Consider the following 21357-nt stretch of genomic DNA (forward strand, 5'->3'; position numbering starts at 1 on the left):
CAAATATTAAGCACATAAGTTTTATCAGACTTCTCAGAAAGTAACTGCTTGAAATTTTTTGTTAACATCTAGCAGTAAACCTATATTAGTCTGGAAATTGTGCAACCCTGAAATGTCAAGGCATGAATTTCCCATCTTAGGAAGTTGATTCTTAGGGGATTAAAATAAATGTATATTTGTCTATTTATTTGCTGAACCAGTTGCAATAAATTACTCCTAGATCAGATTAATACAATTCAATATACATTAACTATCTGAAATATATCTACAAAAGCATCTAGGAATTCATTTCTTATCACTTTTTTTTTCTAAACCCTTTACATCACCAGGGGTTAATTGTTTCAAAGGCATAGTAGTTACTTTAATTCTTTGAACATGAGGACCAGCAAACTTAGCTTTTGTTTTCTTATCTTCTGGCATATATATCTCGAAAGACCTACAGTACCTTAGTATATTTCCTAAAAATATGAGAATTATCAATTGTTCATCCACCTAACTAGCCGAATAAAAAATTGAGCTATACTACTTACTAACTGTTGCTTTCGGTAATGAATATTCTGTAACAATTTGATCCACAGTACACCTTGAAGCATCGTTATGATGATTAGTTATAAACTTCAAAGCATTCAACAGAGAAACCTTTCCTTTGGGCACCTGTACAGATTCAATAATACCCAATGTAGGTTCTATATATGAATTCCTATTAGAAGGTAGAGGTCTTTTGGGTTGACCATCATTCGCCTGAAATTTCAATAATGAATATCATAAATATATCTCATAATAATATAGCTCACTATTGTTGATTTAGACGTTACAAATACTTTTTTCAGATTTTTATCAAGCTCTTCATGTTTACGCAATGATTCTTGGAAATTAGGAGAATTTTCTGAAAAATAATAATTTTTCTTGTTGTATAATCCTGACTCATATATAAGGCAAATTTCTTATATAATATAGAAATTATTGAACATGCTCTGATCTACTCACATTTATGAATCTCACCTTTCAATATTTGGTCTATTTCCATTTGTTCCATTTCACGATGTGGTGCAGGAATCGGTTTATTTTGTGAAATAATTTTATGAGCTCTGCTTTCTATATTATAATTTTGAAACGGACGTTTCATGTGTGATAATATTTTTCCCATGATAGCAAATAATAATTTATATAATATAGATTATTTTGATATAAATTATAATAAGAGAAAAATCTCAATACTATAGATATTGTTAATATTAAAACAAATCAAAATACAAAAATTGAAATTTCCTCTATCCTCTACCGCTCTAACTCAATTTTTTAGGTTACTTAATTGTAGATCTGTGAAATGTGAATTAATAAAATATTCCCTAATCTATGTTCTAATTTTTCATAACCTTTTTTATTTCACTATTCCACTTGAAATTCTTTAAATCATTGGTGTAGATACATACACCTCTGATATAGAAAATAAGATACAAAATATTTTGTTTCAACCTGTTTATTTTCTTTCAATTGCTTCAACAATATGATTTGAATGATCAGAAAAAATTTTGGGCGAAAATTCCTCGTTTTTCATATATTAAAATCTTAAACACTTTTAAATATTATGACAACATATGTTGAGACGCCCATGTATTTCCTTGGATTGCATTGAAAATTAATACCAATGTCACAAAATTGAAAAATGGATTTTTTTTACGTTTTGTTCTAAGTAGGATATCTTATATTATAGCTTCAATGGCTAATAATAGAATAGAATACTATTTTTGTTTGAATTACTGAGTAAAATACTTCAATTATTGAAAAATTAACGCTTTGCAGTTTTTGTGTGGTTGGCAGATTCAGGTATTTGACACTATGTAATATGGCTGACAACTGAACCTATGAGAATTTTCTTTGTTTTCCCTAAAACTTTTGGAAAAGTTTGATTGAAGTTGAGTGCTGTTGTTCACATTAACATCGATATTAATAAACTTTCCAGGATACAAATTTGGATAGGATTCCACTATAATGCATGAAATAAAAATGGTAAAAGTCTTGTTGGATACCCACATAAAATGAGATGGATCTACATTTACAAATCTGTCAGATTTGTAGCAGATTCCCATTTATATTTACCAATTAATAAGGTATTTATTGTAATCTGTTCGTTCAATTATGCTACTTTTGAAGGTGAAATAAAACGAAAATGATAAATACCACATAAAATGCTAAAGAATGTATGTGTGGAATGCATCGACCTTACTGAATGAGACATTTCATAGTAATTTGGCACATAGCTACTACTGGAAAATTAGGAATTTGGAATTAATAATTGCTGAATCCACATTATGCAAATTTTATTGACCATAGGAAGGGCAGAATAATAAAATTGGTGAAATGAATTGGAACATCCCTATCAAATTGAAATATTTGAAGCATCAAAATTTTTTTATAGGGTCCTATAATGCAATATTGTAGGAAACATAAAAGACATTGGAAAATTTTAGTCTAAACACTACTGCGGTCATGCTCATTTTATCCTATAATTATTCTTTTTCAAGGGATAGACAAATATTTTTTGGTAGATAATCCCAATATTCTGTTATAAATTCACCGATTAAGAAAATATCAATGAGTTAAAAACAAACAAAACACTTTTATGATTTATAATGAAATAATGAATAATGAAGTATCCATTAAGTAATTATAATTGCAGTTCTAAATTATTACAGATTGTTTGAACTGTTGAAATTATGAAATGAATATAAAAGTGAAACATTTTACCATTTGAAAAGTTCTTTAAAATTTTGTAACTTGTGGCTTGTTCAGAAATCTAGATGAAGAGTTTGATTGAAAAATAAAGAAAATAGCCAGATAGCTGATATACAAGAAATTGATGAAATTGTAGATATTGTATCAGGTTTGTTTATTATTATTTTTATTATTCTTATAAGAACTGTGAAATGATATGATATTCTATTTACAATTCAAGTCTATATAAACTGATTATTGTGATTATGACAGATATGGTGCAGTTAATGCCATCTGTTGGGAGTCAAATTAATAATAAAAATCAATACTCATGAATTTAATGATATTTTAATTATGATATATTTGAAATTCATTCTATATTATTATTTTCAGATATAATACTACTACAAAGAACTAATTATAATTGCTGCATATAAAATCAAAGATTAGTTTGATTATCTCCTTCATAGTGACTATGATGTTTGGGGAAATCTTGAAGTGAGTCCCCATGTTGCAATTGTTATGTGAATTATCAATTGGAATTGGGACCCAGTATGGGTCAACAGCCTCGGCCCACCATCAGCATGAACTCGAGCACCTCAGCCCGTTCTTCGGGCTATCATCAAAAGGCTATGGAAGAGATTCAAAACTCTCTTCGGCCATATGCAAAGAGCGGTAGTGAAGCAATCGAATCAAGTGCTGCCAGCACAATATCCAATTTTTCTGCTACAAGCGGAGTCAGCTCTTTTAGCTCCGCATCTGGTGGAACTAGTTCAGACAATGATGTCATCCATTTGCATCATATGCTTTCCCAACTTCTCAGTATGGGATACTCGGAGGTACTTCAATTTTTTAGTTTTTTCTTTTGGTTTAATATTATCAATAATCAGATTCGAATCCTGCAGCTAGATATTTATTAATATTATTTTACATTGAAAATTTTTTTCGAGGGTTTTTGTCTAAAAACAGAAGTAATAAACAATAGTGTAAATTTGTTATTCGATATTTTATGTTGTTTTTTCTAGGATGCTGCGATGAGAGCATTACAGTTCTCTAATGGCAGAATGGAAGCAGCAGTTGATTATCTGATGAATAAACAAATGGACTTGAATTCGAAAAGTGGTTACACCAAACTTATTCGGAAACCTAGTCTTGAGAGAGAACTGGTGCTACCTCGTGGAAGTCCTGCCCTTGATAGCGGAGCAGGCAGTTCTCGTTCGGATAGTCCTAGACTTACAGATATTCAGTCCTCAGTCAGTAGGTACTCTCCAAGCTTCAATGAGCCGCCACCACCACCGCCACCTAGAAATACACCACCTCCCCCTCCCCCTCCTCATGTTGCAGCATACCAGCCTGTACCTAGTAATGTGCATCATCTATTCAAACGAATGTCACCTGCTCCTGTAGTTCCCTCTAGACCACCGCCAGCGGTTTCTTCATATACTTCACCTTCTTTACAGCAAAGGGGCACTAGGTAAATATAAGTTCACACAAAAAAAAGCATAATTGTACATTACTGCCCTTTTACAGTCCCGTAAGCAGTGTTTCATCTTCTGGTCGTCAACCAATGATTGTTCAGAATGGTCCTCAAGTTCAGCAACAGCTTTCACAGCAAATGCAGGCGCTCAGTTTGTATCAGAGCAGTGCAGCTTCATCAAATGCAGAACCGCCTCCCCCATATCCATTGATTTCATCGAGCCCTTCAAGCAACCCTCCACCACCATCTTATTCTATTTCAATACAAAATAGACAGAGTCCTACACAAGATTTCAGGAAAAGTCCGTCGTCTGGAATATATTCAGGATCCACTTCAGCAGGTAACATGATCATTTGAATGTCGTAAAGAACGTATTTAAAATGTATTCCAAACATACCAAATTCCTTCAGTCCAATTAACCACTTATTGTTAGATATAATGAATATTTTAATAGGATTTATAACAAAAGCTTGAAACAGTACCCATTCCATAAATGCTTGCTTTGAGTAATGTTACTTTGAAGAACATATTGTTATCGAGTGTTTTCATTTGGGAAAGTTTCTGAATCTGTATCTGAAAATCTCTCACTCTGGAAAAAGTTTAAAAATTTTATAGCGACCAGCCTTTTTTGATTTAAAAGAGATTGTTGCTGATTTCCGCATCGTTTCCTATGGCGCTCACAGCAAACGCTGTCCTTCTATGGAAATTTGGACACTTCATCATTTAGCGTCATCTGCCAAATAAAAACGAAGTTTTTGACTGTTTTTGCCTCTATGCAAATTTTATTATAAAGCGCCACCTATGAATAAAAAATGAAGTTTTTCGCTGTCATTTTTATGGAAGTACGATTTCATTATAGAGCGCCACCTACAGAAGAAAAGAATGATAACTGCAGTCCCGAGTTTGAATCTCCTGAATTACCTAATCAATGGAGACATCATCTCATATGTACTGTATATACTCAAGGTCATATTCATTTAGAATAATATGTTAAATAAAACATGTTTAATCCTTAAAACATAATTACATCTAGTCTTATGAAATTTATTTCATACTTTATTTCTTATTTTCCACAGGATCCCCTAGTCCAAGTCCTGTTTCTACATCTTCGTCAATAGCAAGACCTGCACCTATTCAGGCTTGGACATCCAGGCAGACAAAAACGCAACCTCCAATCATAATGCAGTCGGTTAAGAGTACTCAGGTGCAAAAACCCATCTTGCAGACTGCGATTGCGCCAACGGTTCCACAGATTCCGCCTTCACCGAACAGCACGACACCGCCCTCCACCTCAGTTCCCCCACCATCATACAACATATCCATCCAACAGAAAGCATATACAAACGGTATAAAAGCTAATGCACTTGCACCACCATGTCCAACTACTGCTCCAACGATTATTTCTGTCCCAACAACAGAACCTCCAAGTTATGCAAGCACCATGCAGGCTAAAGTTAAGGCGCAAAGGGGCGTTAACCATCCTCAACTGCCTCCACCACCTTATACAGACGACAGCCATGCGTTAGTGTCAACAGTCGAATGTGCTAAGTCGCCAAGGACATCTCCACATGTCCATCCGCCATTGAAGAGGAAATACTCTCCTGCCATACCACAAGATCGATCTGATAGCCCGCAATCCACTGGTGCTGGAGAAAACAGACCATACTCTGATAATGCTCCACCACTGCCACCTACAGGTAACTTCATGAACTACATAAGTCATTATGAATTAATTAGTTGCAAGAGATATAAGTTTGGTTTATTTTTTGAACCGATAATTTTTATTTTAGCCTCATCTTCAGTTAAAAACAATAACATCATAAATGGTAATAATGACAATAAAAATGATGCACCTCCACAGTTGCCGCCTTACACAAAAATCAAACATCAGTCCCCGATACCAGAGCGGAAAAAAATTAGCAAAGAAAAAGAGGAAGAGAGAAGAGACGGTAAAGTGAAAAACTACTCACCACAAGCCTTCAAGTTTTTCATGGAACAGCACATTGAGAACGTCATCAAGTCGTACCGGCAGAGGATATTGAGAAGAATGCAATTAGAGAACGAGATGACAAAAATAGGTCTGTGTCCTGAAGCTCAACAGCAGATGAGAAAAATGCTCTCACAAAAAGAGTCCAATTATATTCGGCTGAAGCGAGCAAAGATGGATAAAAGCATGTTTGTGAAGATAAAACCCATCGGTGTAGGCGCTTTTGGAGAAGTTACACTGGTGAGAAAAATAGACACCAATCATCTGTATGCGATGAAAACTTTGAGGAAAGCCGATGTTTTGAAGAGGAACCAAGTGGCCCATGTGAAAGCTGAAAGAGATATCCTGGCAGAAGCGGATAATGAATGGGTTGTGAAACTGTATTATTCATTTCAGGACAGTGATATTTTGTATTTTATTATGGATTACGTACCAGGTGGTGATCTGATGTCTCTGTTGATAAAATTAGGTATTTTTGAAGAGAAATTGGCCAAGTAAGTTCAAGTTACTTTCCCTTAGAGTTATGCATACGAGTATAAGGACTATATATATTTCAATGAATATTTTATCATAATTTTACTTCTAGTAATAGTGATGTACTGTTGCCAACTGAATGTTTATATTCCAACAAAGGAACATTTTTAAAAGCATGTAGAATGCTTTGGAATGTTGACTTCTAGTTTAGCAGAGATATGTTTAATCAATTTTTCAATTATTTTCAGATTTTATATTGCCGAACTGACTTGTGCTGTGGAGAGTGTCCACAAAATGGGTTTCATCCACAGGGACATCAAACCAGACAATATATTGATTGACAGAAGTGGACACATCAAACTCACTGATTTCGGTCTCTGTACAGGATTTAGATGGACACACAACTCAAAATATTATCAGCCCAATGGTAAAATATGAGAATTTCTGTTGGAAACTTTCAATTAACAATGTTCTATTTTTGAAGGTGATCACAGTAGGCAGGATTCTATGGATCCCATTGATGACTGGAATGAGGAGTGTAAATGTAAAAGTTTGAAGCCTTTAGAGAGGCGAAGGAGAAGAGAACATCGTTGTTTGGCGCACTCACTCGTAGGTACACCTAACTACATCGCACCCGAAGTGTTGCAAAGGACAGGGTATACCCAGCTTTGTGATTGGTGGAGCGTTGGAGTGATATTGTACGAAATGGTAGTAGGTCAGCCTCCTTTTCTAGCCAATACCCCAGCTGAAACTCAGTATAAGGTAGGTTTACATCTACTAAAAATGTCTTTTCCTTACTTGTTTCAAGGGAATATGCTATAATTTTGCCTGAATATCTGTAAATGCTGAATTTTGAGCCGAATATGGCCTTGAAATATTTGGTTCCACTCGATGATGATGAATGCCACATCAAAATCAAATCTGTCCAGCCTTCATGTATCGGTGAAGTATTATTGTGTATCGCGTGTCCCCAATTCGTTGTCTAGTGAGGGGATCTCAGAATCCAAGTGAGCTGGAAAAAAAAGGAATGGTACATTTTCGGACTTGATTTTCGAGAGAATAAATTTGGTGAAAACCACAACTTAATCAATTCAACAAGCTATAAGAGAAAATTGGAAAATGGAGTGAAATGAAAAGTCTCATGACTCCTTTATTATTGGTGCTATTAACATTAAACAAAAATATTATACAGGCATTTTTTCAATTGAATTCATTGGTGTAATCATTTGTTATTCAATAATTTTTGAAGTTATAATACAAACTTCGTTTTATTTAAATGTAAATCATAAAAATTTCTATAAGAAATATTTTTCTTTTCAAAATATAGAACATGATATATAAATTTCTTATCAAACTATAAAAAACACCAAACATTTCAGTTTCACACAAAAAATCAACCAAATACCTATATATGATAATCTGTGAAGATAGGATAATTAAAATATTCAAAGTCCACCAAGGTCTCCGGACCAAAGAAAATAATCTAACAGTGTTAAATCCGGAGACCTTGGCGGCCACCGAATATTTTAATTATCTGAAGTTCACAGATTAACATTGATAGGCACTTGGTTGATTTGCAGTGTGAAACTGAAACTTTTGAAACTCAAAGGGATTTCGATATCCCCTCACTAGACAATTAATTTGGGACACCTGATACATTGAACATGTTAAATCTCGAATAGAATCTGCTAGATAATTGAAATTTTCAAGGATAGGTTAATATCATAGATCTATCTGTCCGATTTCATTGAAATCTTCTTGACTTCACGTCGGAGCTTTCCTTTTTATGTATTATCTAGTGATAAATAAATGGTCACTTTCATCTAAGCTAAATTATTCAATCCTAACTATTTCATTCACAGGTCATCAATTGGGAAACCACACTTCAAATACCAAAGCAGAGCAAGCTTTCAAAGGAAAGCACTGACCTTATACTGAAATTGTGTACGAGTGCCGACAAACGTTTAGGTAAAAATGCCAGTGAAGTGAAAGCGCATCCATACTTCAAAGATATTGACTTTGAAAAGGGTCTGCGTCAGCAAACAGCACCCTATATACCTCGTATAGATTATCCAACTGACACATCGAATTTTGACCCTGTTGATCCAGACAGACTAAGAAATTCTGCCTCCATTGATTCAACAGCCTCTGATGAACAATTGGACGACTCAAACCTCTTCCATGGATTCTTTGAATTTACTTTTAGACGATTTTTTGACGATGGGGGTGGTCCAGTTTTCAACAGAATCAATTTAGATGATAATGACAATCAGGGTCCTGTGTATGTTTGAGAAATTTGTTTATTTTTCTTGCCAAAAGAGGAAATATGGTACGTACTTTCAAAATACAAATGAAACTTTTATCTTACAATAAGAGCAATTTATGAAATTGAATATTTCTATAGATCTATACAATTCAACCTTTCCCAATGCATTCTCGTACTAAAAAAGTAACTTAAAAAATTTTGTATGCCTTTTTCATATTGTGCCTTCTATCACTAAAACTTGAGAGGAAAATCAGAATAATATGATATTAAAAAAAATTATATTGAATAATTATAAATGAGAGTATTAGGATCTTAATTTGTGCCTTAAAATTATATAACAGTTCATCGAGTGAATAGTGTTTGATGTTCCATTAACATAACTGCATTGTCATAATTCAAGATTATATTTGATTTCTGAATAATTGTTTATGTGCTAGCCATTTACAAAGAGTATTATGTTTCATTCATGCTCAGACTTTTTGAATTTTTGGTGTTCGTATAGGAACTATGACGAAGAACTTATGTGAAAATGAAATAAATTCAAGATCGAAGTAACAAGAAATTCAAGCGATGAATTGAATATCAAACTAATTTATGAACTATTATTTTGGATATCTTTTTAATTTCACATATTAAATGAAAACCGCCTTATCAAGAAAAATAAAATGAATTACATTTTTTTTCAATTCTAAAGAGTGAATTGGTTTAGAAAAGCTAATTGAATGACAAAACAGTCTACTATTTTGTGAATATTTTAGAAGAAGTGTTATTCAGATGTTCAGTAGCAGGGAATGTTTTCGAAAGTGAAATAAATTTTCTTCTTCAATTAAAAGAATAAAAAACAAATTTTCTCGCTTGAAACTAAAGTAGAACATTTATGTAATAAACTTTATATTTAAATGAAATGAATTGATTTCTACAAATATTACATACAAATAAATTTTATTTGTGGAAATTAATTTTTTTTTCATATCATTTGATCGATAATGAATTTCCATCAAGTAAGGACCCAATCCATTAAACTTCTTTTTTTCTCTAAAAAAATTGCAATGAAGCTGTCAGCTTTGTAGCATTTTGAATGTTTGAGAAAACATTAATGATAGGATTGAGTATCAATAATGTGCTTCATAAGTGAAGAGGAGTATCTTCTTACATTCAATTTTAAGTACAGTAATGTATGAATAATCCGAACAGAAAGTTGGGAGGACCCGTTCGGTTTATCAAATCATTCGGATTATAGAAATCAAATTGAATGATATCTATAATCCGAACATGTTCAGATTATAGATTCATTTTTAACGCGCGTGAACACATTTTCATGAAAAAATGCAAAATGAAAGTGAAAAAACTTCTCACAATATCAACCTACATTGAAAGAAACATAAATTTTTGAGTAAAATCACAATTAATGGACTCCCAATTCCCTCTTTTAACAAAATTGTCATGAGTTCCTTGAACAAATTTTTTCTTGCTCATACTTTTATCGACAGCCTTTTGTCGAATTCTTCTAAGAAGAATCACCTCATGCGGTGGCAATTAATTTTATTTATTTATTTATTTAATACATTAATTCTACAAGTCATCAATACATTGATGTTCCCTTAGAATGAATATGTTTATTTGTAAAAATTGGTACAAAGCAAAAGTAAGAAACCCCTATGATGAATGTGTTTTCTTCTGCCCATCGAAGATATCAATTGAATGATGTGATTATGCCTCTTCAGTGGACACTGAGGGGGACACTTTCTGAACATGTTTATCTTCGCTCCGTCGTCAGAGCTTTGATTTTCCTCAGTGACATCTGTAATTGTCTCATAATTTTTCAAAAAGTCTGTTCCCTAATTTTGTTCGTCATCAGCTCGTACCCATGTTTGAACTTTTTTCACTCTGAACTTTTTGTGTCATCTTTCTAAATCAAGTACTTTATCTAATCCTTCTCCTAATTCACGCAAAGAATCTACTGGATTCTATTCTTCTGTTTGGATTCCAGAGTTCAGGTTGTTCGGATTATACATATCATTTTTTTGTTTGAGCCGTTCGGATTATAGGGTACTTCGGAGTATAAGGGAATAGGAATATATTTTTTAACAACTTGAGTTTTTTCTATCGTTATTGAGAAGCTTAACACAACAAACTTATCCATTTTTATCACTGTGCTACAATATAATTGTGTAATCTTAACACTTCTCAAAAAATTACACAGCAATTTCATACTAGATCCCTAAAGTTGATTATATCATGAGTCAATTTATTATTATATTTATTATTATTGCTATTGCTAGTTACGAATCTTCTGAGGTATTAACAATTTATTTCAAATTGTTCTAGATTTTTGTTTTACAGATAAGTAATATGTTCAGGCTAATGACCATAGCAGTCGATGCCTTCATTCAAAGTAAAAAAAAGTATTATGTCGGGAAGGTAGGCACAAGTTGTATATACCAACAATTTTGTAGAGTTCTTTAGTTTAATGAAAAAACAAGAACTACAATGGGAAATGCTAAACATAAAATCCATCAAATATCTCAATAACGAATTGTTTGAAGTTCTTTACTTTCAGAAATAATATTTCTAAGTTATAACCTAATAAGTTGTATAGTTTGCTTTATTTATTTTCGGAGTTTTAACTACCTTATAGTAGTCATTCAATTTCCTTATTTGAGTTCACAATGATTGGCTATTATTTTGATGAGTAAAGAAAATTATATCATGTATAACATTTTTAAACCTGTATTATATTAGGCATTTTTCATGTCTATATTGTTGCCTATTTTCATTTCTATTCCGGGGCTGATTTTCAACAGATATCTGGAATTATTACACTATGCTTTATAAACGCTTGTTTCAATGCTAATTATAGAGCAACGAATCTTGAAAATATTTTATTAATTATACAAGCAACAAAGCAGAAATTGAAATTACTGAAAGCATTATTTATAACTATTATACATAATGTCCTGCCTAAGTTATAAAAGTTGGGATATGTCACTTCAAACAGATAAAGTTGTTTGACAACATTTCGACATTTCGGAAGGAGAAGTTCGGTTGGATTTCATTCTTGATTCAAGCTCAGAAATAGCTTATTTCTCTGTTGGGTACAGAAGTAGATTTCAATTGAATGAAAATTGAGAAAAGGCTCACACGCATTTTTATATAAACTGATTCACTCTTAAGAATAGCATACCTAATTTAATATTTATTTTGGCTTGAATATCTAAACATTTAATAGATATCGTGGTATTCTTAGTATGAGGTTTTAAAGATAAACCAAAGATTTGAAAATTTCAGAAGATATATTTTATTTATATATTATAAATAACAATAAAAAAAATATGTTTTTGAAATGTATGTTACTTTTGATAGTTTTCAAATGCAAGTTCGAAGTTCATAAATTGGTTTGATAAGGTTTTTTTGTTATAGGATGAACTTGAAATTTGCTACCGAAAAATTAGGTGAATATCGAATAAAATTAATGTATAACTAAATTTTTCGCATATGGTGCTAATTTTTTCATGTAAAAATGTGATATATTACTAAGCCACCCATAAAAGATTGATAAGTTAATTGAATAATGGATTCATTCACTGAGAGTTCGAATTTAAAACTAATTTAGTCAACTTCGAAATTGAAAATCATTAAATAGATCAGTATTTATTTTTGAAAGAATATTATGTCAAACTTTAAACATTTGGTAAATTTATTCTTCAAATTTGATAAAGTTAATTCAGAGTGATATCTCATGATTTGTAGGTCTAAATTATTTTGCATAGGATATTTTCTAGGGTATTTTTGTTGATGAAGCATTACTGCTAACTGTATTCCTACAAATGTCTCATATGTTTTGGAAAACCAAGTTCGATTTTCTAATACATTTTAGTTTCCCGCTGTCTTTCTTGGTAATTCATTTGTTTAGGTTAGATATTATGTCTCTTCTGATAAATTTTCTTTTAATGCTACCAATTTTTAGATTTTACCAGAGTAATTCTTTCATATAATTTGAAAAATTTTATCAAAATGGAGGATGAAATTTAAAAAACTGAAATAATTAAGTATTATAAAATCTAAAAATTCCTCTGAAACTAGTTTTTTAATATGGATGAAGTTGAAAAATATTTTAAATGCTCTTAACTGAAACAATAAGCTTAAATATTAGGACGACTCCTCAAAATTGCAGAAGTTGAAATATGCAAATACTGTCAAATTTGAACTGACTGAAATTTACCTTTGCAAATTCAGTAGATAAAATATTCACTCAGTCAGAATAGAAGGAACCATTACAGAGAAATAAAATCTAGTCAAATAATATGCAGTTGATACATCTTTGCTCAACACAATTGATTAAATAATTTAAATTTGTTGGTTAAGGAATCAACCTATACCATCCTGTGTGTATGATCGAATGTATAATCTGACAAGCAGTTTCACAAAAACCCTCAATAGCTTATTTTTTACCCATACTGATTGACATATTAGTTGGTAAAATGATCGTTATGGAATTTTATTCAATCTACAAAAATTATTATTTTTTTTTGTTATTTGTTAAGTTCAAGCAAGTGACAGTAATTATAATTCAACTTTTGTGTATTTGGAGGTGTGACAAGAATTAATGCTTATTTACTGTTGCATGTATTGGCATTTGAATATCTTTTATGGAGGTTCTTGGGGTTTCAATTTATAAATTATAATATATACTATTTAATCCTGTATATTGTGTAAATTAACTAACATTCTGTAAATACCAAGTGAAAATTGTAATTAAGTTATCAATGCATTATTTGGAGGATAATTTTCTATATCATTGAGTGTTGAAACAAAATCTGGGAATTCTGGAACACTGCCTTAAAAAATTATGATCAATTAATTCATATAGTTTTATTTTAAATAAGAGTCAAGCTAGGATAATTATTGATGCAGTCCTGTTCATAAGTTAATGCTAACATTTTTATTTATTACAAATCCTTATATTAAGCTATAATGTATTTCTACACCTAATTAGCAATTAATTTTTTTCTAGTCTTAATAGTTTGCATTCGATTTCCCCATTTTTTTATGTTGTTTAAAAAATAACCGTGTTCCTTGAAGTGAAACTTTAAACACAATTGGGCAGATGTCTAATGCCTAATTGCTTGCAAAATTGTAAATTTTGTGTATATAAATACATATTTTTGAAACATTATTTGCTGTTTACTTGAACCTTCCAATGGGTATATTAGTTATAATCAACTTCTGGATAAATGATTGATTTTTAATGGAAAAAAGTGTATTATTAGGGCGTAGCATTTATTGAAGCTACAGCATCATTGCACAGTGCCATGAGCTCTTGACCCTTTTGTGAGAAGGTAGGGTCAAACATTTTACCTTCTGGATTTATTTTGAAAAGATATTCGGCAACAAAATCAACGGGATCATCTGGCTTGATTTTAACGACTTCTGTTAAAGCTTTCGTCAGAGTAGGGAATATAAACTCCATCAGATAACTTCTAAGAGGTTCATTTTCAGCAATAATAACTTTTTCTTCTTCGTCTTTGAGTGCTTCCAATGTTTCAGTCCATTTTGTCATTTTTGATTTATAATTTTCCAGTGCTTCTTCTTCATCGGCTTTCTTTTGAGCCTCCATATTTTCCATCTGCCTTTTCATATCACTTTCTTGTGAAGCATGATCTTTAAGTTCTTCTTCAAGTGACAATCCGAAAGAGATAGGATTACCGAGAACTTTCTTAATCGCATCGAAGATCAAATCCATGTTTTCTGTAGTATCTTTGGTTGCGTCATACAATATAGGATGCACTTCCATTTCGTCGTAAAAATTTAACACTGTTTCATCCTCTGTATTTAGTTCTCTGAAAATTTCGAGTCTTCTCTTCATATGTGGTTCGGTGTAATGTGTTCCCTCAATATCCTTTTCTTGTTGTCTTTTGATTCTTTCGCAAAGGAAATCATCTGGGGCTACTAAACTAAATACGTATTGTGGCATTATTTTGCTATTTGCGATAGCCGCGAATCTATCTTCAAAATCATCCATATCTCCTTCCCCAGGACTCTCTTCTTCTTCACCTCCACCAAGTCCACCGTAGACCTCTCCAGCCTGTTCTGATGTCTTCGGATATCCATCCAATACGAATCCTTGATTTTGGCATATGTTAGACCTTAAAAAGTTTTTGAGTAACTTAATTACTTGCTCGTCGGGAAGTTTGTTATCTTCGCTTTCACTAAGCATTGTTTGTATATCACGAATTTGTTCTTCCCATTCTTCTATACCGCCCCCTTCTTCTTCTTCCTCCTCTACCTCTTCCTCCTCCTCTTCATTTATTTCTTCTTCGTTCTCCTCATCGAGCATCAACAATTTTTGTGCCTCTCTTTCTTGTTTCAACTTGAGAATGATTTTTTCTTCTGTGATATTATCCCTTAATGTCTGTAAGGTTTCTTCAATCAGAGTTTTTATGGACACGTAGTGTAATCCGTACTCTTCGCAAATTCTTTTAGCCAGTAGAGTTTTTCCGGACCCCGGAGGACCGTGCATAACTATCTTGATAGGTGTGAGTCCTCGTGAATCTTTTAGTTCTTCTATTACCGTAGAAACATTAGCTACGAATCCCGATTCGTACCCCCATTCCATTTGAAACTTATCTTGAACTAGAACTGGATCCATTTTTAAGTTGATTGTTAACTGATCATATATTCGTTCAGTCATTCCGTTGAAAGCCATTGCTTCTTCTAAATTCTGTACTTCTTTCATATACCCTTTTCCTAGCCCTTTACTTATTGCCTTGATAATGTTTTTCAATCTTGCAGGGATTGGTTCCACTGCTAATATATACCGTTTTGAGGCAATGGGATTTTTTATTAAACATCCAATTATTCGCGATAAATCTGATATGTGGATAAGAGGTATAAAATTGGAACCATTATTGAAAATAGGTAGATGTTGTACATTTGACCATGCCAATTTGAAGAGAAAATCCATGGATTCTTCTTCATAACCATAAGTGAAACCTGCAGCTATCACATATGTCTTTAGTTTATTTTTGTGTTTTTTTCCTAAAGCTATCACTTCTCGTTCACATGCCAAGTATTCTTTATAGTTCGGGTGGGGTTTTCTCCTTCTATAGTGGCTGTCTATGAAAGGTCCTGGTTCCTCCATAAATAAATTTTTTGTTTTAGCCCAAGTCATTATAGTAGAAATTAAGATGAAGATCTGGTTTTTCGGACTGCTGCTATAAGTCTTAGGGCCAACTTTTTTGAGTACATCAAATTGTTCTACCAGATATTTAAGGGTTTCTATAGCCTTAGGTATTACAGCAGGGTTTCTTGTGATGTCGTATATTATGATACCACAGTTGTCCAATTCTTCCTCGAAATTCCCAGCATTCTTGTCGACAACATAGAGGACATCCTCTGACTTTTGAGAAATCCATGAACTCAAGGTGCCTATAACTTCATATTTGTGCCTCTCATCCTCAATTTCCGTCTTAGCAGCATCTTCTCCAGGAGCACCTCCCTCTCCTATCATCGGTATGTATTCTTCTACCTTCTTCTCCCCATAGTATTGGTCGGTGAGATAGGAACTGATATATTTTGCGTTGTAGGCATCGACATCATTGATGAAAATGCGATAAGGAACGTAAGATGTTAGTTCTTCTTCGGATTTGTTTTCCTCAACAGTACCCGCAATTTCAGTTTCAACGGTCGACATGTTTGTCTAGTTTGACGTTTGTTTTCGAAAATTTTGAAATCTTTCAATAACCTGCAATATACAGGGTGTTTCCTAAACATGCAGCAAAAATTCAGGGGGTTGTTCCTTGGACTATTTTAAGCATGTTTTGTCCTTGGATGATTTTTGAAAAACCTCTTTGTTTCGAAGATACAGGGCGAACAACATTTTTCATATTTTTAAAATTAATAATAGTTTAAATAAAAATGCGTACCGCACTGTTTTTATCTTATCTTTGAAAGGGTTCGGCAGTCAATGAGGAGAAGATTGGATGCTTGTATGCTGGCTAGAGGTGGTCATTTTCAACAGTTTTTGTAGGTTGAGTTGAATTTTCATGTGATTTTTCATAATAAAATGTTATTATCTGAAATTTTGTTTCCCCTATATCTTCGAAACAAATAGGTTTTTCAAAAATCATCAGAGGACAAAATATTCTTAGAATAGTCCAAGGAACAACCCCCTGAATTTTTGCCGCATGTTTAGGAAACACCCTGTATAAGATTGACGTTTACAATATTAGACAATGTTTTTAGAGAAGCTTGATCTTGTTTTGTGAAGAATACTCCAGGGGTGCACCCAAAAGGTTTTAAGCGAGGCGTTCTCAACTAATTTTTATGGTGAGCCCCCTCTCAGGGAATAGCGTTGAATCACGGCAACTCAGTGGTCCCTGCCGTTTACACCATGACCTCCACAGGGTAATTAATTTCAAAATTGATTTGTAGGTATGTTAAACAGGGTGTGACATGAGTAGTTGGACATAGCCTATTGGTGAATGTTAGTTTCAGAGATACAGGGTGATTCATGAAAATTGGCATAAATTTCTGATATCCGTAAGTTGGAAATCATCAGATCGATTCTGTTTAAATTTTGTGGGTTTGTTCACTTCATACAACCCTTCAAAACGTACCATGTAATTTTAATCTTTCCAGGGCAGTACTCAGATTATTGGGTTTTTCCTTTTAACTTCGAAATCTCTATATTTACACGTTCTAGACTCTAGAGGATTGCTGTTATTGCCATGAAAAAATACATAATTGAGTGTCATGAATTCAATTTCTACTTTAGATGGAACACTCTTTTCAAAAGACTAACAAACGGAAGAATTCATGTTTAATGTAACTTTTTTAAAATAGGTTCTTGTTTTTATTTCTTTCTTAATGATATTTGATGTTATCAGCTGAGATTTTGAAATTAATAGCTTTCTGTTCAATTTTTCTCTATTTTAAAATCCTCAGCACCTACTGAGTGTTCAACTTTTTTTTCGATATTCTCTTGAATTTCTTTTGTTCTTGTTTTGCGATCAATATGAAAATTTGCACGAAACTGTAATTTGTCATTTTGCATCAAAATACAAATTTTTGTCTTGATCGAATATAAAATTTAAAAGTTAACATTGAATAAAATTTCGTACTGCCATACACGGGGAGAGTCTTTGACTTGTAGGTACATACATTTCAACCGAAGATCCCTGAGGTCAAAAGAAACACTATATTACTTTACGGCATTGTGGAGTTAACCGGACTTTGATGGAATTTTATGTTCGGAAAATATTCATCTCATCAATATGAAACTATATTCCGAAAATAATTTCCTTCGATTCCATTCCATTTGCGAGATATTTTACATACATTTTTTATGGATTTTCAACAGCCTGCATATTTTCAACCGAGCTGAATAGGAAAAAATGGTAAAGGCAAAAAAAGGGTTTCCTTTGACCTCAGGAATCTTCAAAGACTCACCCTGTAGGAACCCTTAGTCGAATTTTGCCCATCATTAACCAACTCAAACGCAGTATTCAAAATCTGAAAATTTCAAGTTTGTATTATCTCTTTTCGTTGAAGAGTTATCGTGTTTACGGACGGACAGATCCAAATATTAGGACATATTGTGCACACATCTAAGTGATAGAATCAAAAATTCTTCATCAACAAAATTCATCGATTATAACCCAAGATCATCACCGTGTTTCACAATGATTTTTTTTTAGACGACATCCATTCAATTACCCACCATTCAACTTCGTTAAGGAGACACGTTTGATCCATTACAGCTTTTTCTGGGACGCATTGTAGTCACAATTTTGTAGAATAATTGCAATTTCGCGAAGTGGAAGCATCAAGTTTTTCAGCGTGATGTACATATTAACAAGAAAGGAGAAGAGACATGAGCTGGTTTGAAAAAAGGATTTACAAGAATCCAGTCGCATACTTTGAGTGAAAATGTAGCTGAGACTCCGCATCGTGGCAAAAACTCGCTTGGTCTTTTGTCATACGAATGTGATGGCAGATCGGTCGAAGTCATATGCTCGAATGTACTCAACTTGACATGCCTAAATGTCATGTCGTGAGTTATTCATCATAAGGAAGTATATCGGCGATTCAGACAGTGTGGCAGTGATTTACTGGTTACTGTGCCAAAGAAGACGCAACCCAGAAATATTGCCCATTGATATACATATTATCAATATCAAATTATCTGATACCGAACTTCTTGCGATTCTTCGACCATAAACGGGAACAAGATCTATCTCAAGATATGAAGCATATTTTCCAAATATAGATTATGGATTCTAGTTTTAATCGAACATGGTTTCCAGTCAAGCTCTGAAAGGGATTCGTATCATGAGGCTCCTATGATAGATGTATAAACGAACGTCAATAACAATATACAGGCTGTGTCCTGCATGTAAGTATATTTTCATTGGCAGATCCTGAGATTCCACCGAGAGAAAAGATTCTTATGGATTTTACGGAATAGAAGAGGGTATTTTTGATATCTCCTTCGGTGGACTGAAATATGCCGCTTCGAATCCCTCAGGGATAAAAGTAAAGTTAATCCCTCAAGGATTAAAAGTAGAGAAGTACAACATTTTTTCTAAATTCAAGGCCTTTGCACATTGAATAAAGGTTAAAACAAGTTTTTTGCTTTATATATTTTTGATTACCAAAAACTGGATATAGTAATTTGGGGATTATTTCATTTTATTTTATTTATTGTATCTCTTACAAACACCATCTAGATAGTTAATTACATGTCAAGTTAGATTGTGTAACCGCGCAGTTTGTCTGAAGATGAATTTGAAATAAGTTCGCGGTTACACAATATGTATATTCCCCAAATTGTTAATATATCCAACTTTTGATAGTGAAAAGTCAGAAAGTATATAAGACTTGTTTTCATCATGATCAACTACCAATTATTAAGTATAGTAACGGCTAAAACAGTTTAATATTTTTTCAATTGTTTAATGGCTTGGTAAAGAAGATGATGCCTTCAAATTTCGTTACTTTTCCAAGAAGGAAACAAGCAGCATCTTTTCGACAGTCAAATCTTCCATATTTTGTAACATTTTCGAAAATTCGAAAACCGATTCATATACAGGGTAGTCCAGATTTTAGTGCAATAACTTTGGCATCGGATATCCTAACAAGCTTCGTTTTCCAGATACAGGGAAGTTTGAAAAGAATCAGTTTTTCACTTATAACTTATAAGTATTTTTATTATTACATTCATTATTTTAATTTTCAGGTATTGATGAAGTCTTGATAATGTAATGTTTCGAATTAGGTAAGTGCCTCCTGTCAAACTTATCCAGTGGCGTAGATATAGGGGTGCGAAGATCATTTTCTTATTGAAAACCTACACCACTGTCTTTTTCTCGAAAAAAAGTTTTCATTTCTGCAATCAATAGAGCTATATTAAAAAAAAGGTTTCTTGAATTTTTTCGTAGAATGTACCATTTTCGAGATAATCGAGTACAAAGCGAATACTATCCGCAAAAATCTACAAAAATAAATTTTTCAAATTTTCCCGTACAATTGAACGTACAAAAATGGGCGTACTGTATTATAATGCTTTCAGATGGCATTTAATTGAACATTCCAGAAAGAACATTTATAAGACTCTTAAAAAATAAAAAATATTCGCAATTTTTTTTTATTGTTTGAGTGTCTTTCAGAAATGTTCAATTAAATGCCATCTGAATGCGTTACAATACACTACTCCAATTTTTTTACTTTCATTCATGACTAATAGGAAAATTTGAAAAATTAATTTTTGTAGATTTTTGTGGAAAATATTTCCTTTGTACTCGAAGCTTGTTAGGATATATGTTTATAGGAATTTTTTTCATGAAAAAATTTGTTCTATCCGATGCCAAAGTTATTGAACTAAAATCTGGACCATTCTGTATTTCGGAAATTTTTGTGGGAGGAGCTGGCCTATAGTTATACTTCTGTGGTGTTTTTATGTCTATTTTTGCGTTGCATTCTATATTTTCGACTGAATCAATCAAAAACGAAATAATGCATGTTAGAACAGCTCAGTTTGTGACCGTCATGGCTTTTTTCTCAAACGCATGAAAACAGATTTGAAGAAGTGTGTAACAGTTTACTTCGCGTCAGTGATATTCCAATTTTTTTGAGCGCATGTTTAGTGAACAGATTGCTCTATCATTTCGTTAAAATATCTGTAATTTTTGAAAATAATGCCAGGAATGTTTTCAAACATTTCACCCGAGGATTTGATTCACTGATGACCAATTGATACTCAAATTCGATAATGTCCGTCCATCCGAAAACAAGATAACTCTAGGCTCTAACAGCCTAAAAACTCAAAATATTTCAGATTCAAAGCTACAGATTCGATTGAAACGTAGGTAATTCAGATGTGGAATAACAATTCAAATTCCATGAGAAAAATTATATTGAGGAAATCACCAGAACCAG

The 21357-nt window shown here is 32.7% G+C and overlaps 3 protein-coding genes across 5 annotated transcripts; 1 reads left to right on the forward strand and 2 right to left on the reverse strand.

Annotated features, from left to right (window-relative positions):
- Positions 1-171: 171 nt before the first annotated feature.
- LOC123676223 (protein NDUFAF4 homolog) lies at positions 172-1328 on the reverse strand. Its single transcript, XM_045612001.1, has 4 exons — positions 1003-1328; positions 795-886; positions 531-741; positions 172-458 (listed from the first exon to the last, which is right to left on the reverse strand). Exons 1-4 carry the CDS (start codon positions 1145-1147, stop codon positions 286-288), a joined length of 621 nt encoding a protein of 206 aa, XP_045467957.1. The 5' UTR covers positions 1148-1328; the 3' UTR covers positions 172-285.
- Positions 1329-1829: 501 nt separating this feature from the next.
- LOC123676211 (serine/threonine-protein kinase Warts) lies at positions 1830-14095 on the forward strand. 3 transcript variants are annotated; one of them, XM_045611974.1, is made up of 10 exons: positions 1830-2111; positions 2697-2884; positions 3109-3554; positions 3741-4189; positions 4246-4532; positions 5269-5889; positions 5983-6673; positions 6902-7080; positions 7138-7415; positions 8516-14095. In XM_045611974.1, the coding sequence occupies exons 3-10, from the start codon at positions 3270-3272 to the stop codon at positions 8942-8944; spliced, it is 3219 nt and encodes a 1072-aa protein (XP_045467930.1). In that variant the 5' UTR covers positions 1830-2111; positions 2697-2884; positions 3109-3269; the 3' UTR covers positions 8945-14095. The 3 variants fall into 3 exon arrangements, with proteins under 3 accessions (XP_045467930.1, XP_045467929.1, XP_045467931.1); XM_045611973.1 differs by lacking the exon at positions 2697-2884; XM_045611975.1 differs by lacking the exon at positions 2697-2884 and having other exon boundaries at positions 1830-2010.
- On the reverse strand, positions 13777-16651 carry LOC123676214 (adenylate kinase 7-like). Its single transcript, XM_045611983.1, has one exon. It carries the CDS (start codon positions 16610-16612, stop codon positions 14186-14188), a length of 2427 nt encoding a protein of 808 aa, XP_045467939.1. The 5' UTR covers positions 16613-16651; the 3' UTR covers positions 13777-14185.
- Positions 16652-21357: the final 4706 nt, after the last annotated feature.

This window comes from Harmonia axyridis, chromosome 3 (genome assembly GCF_914767665.1).
Source record: "Harmonia axyridis chromosome 3, icHarAxyr1.1, whole genome shotgun sequence".
NCBI classification, from domain to species: Eukaryota; Metazoa; Arthropoda; class Insecta; order Coleoptera; family Coccinellidae; genus Harmonia; species Harmonia axyridis.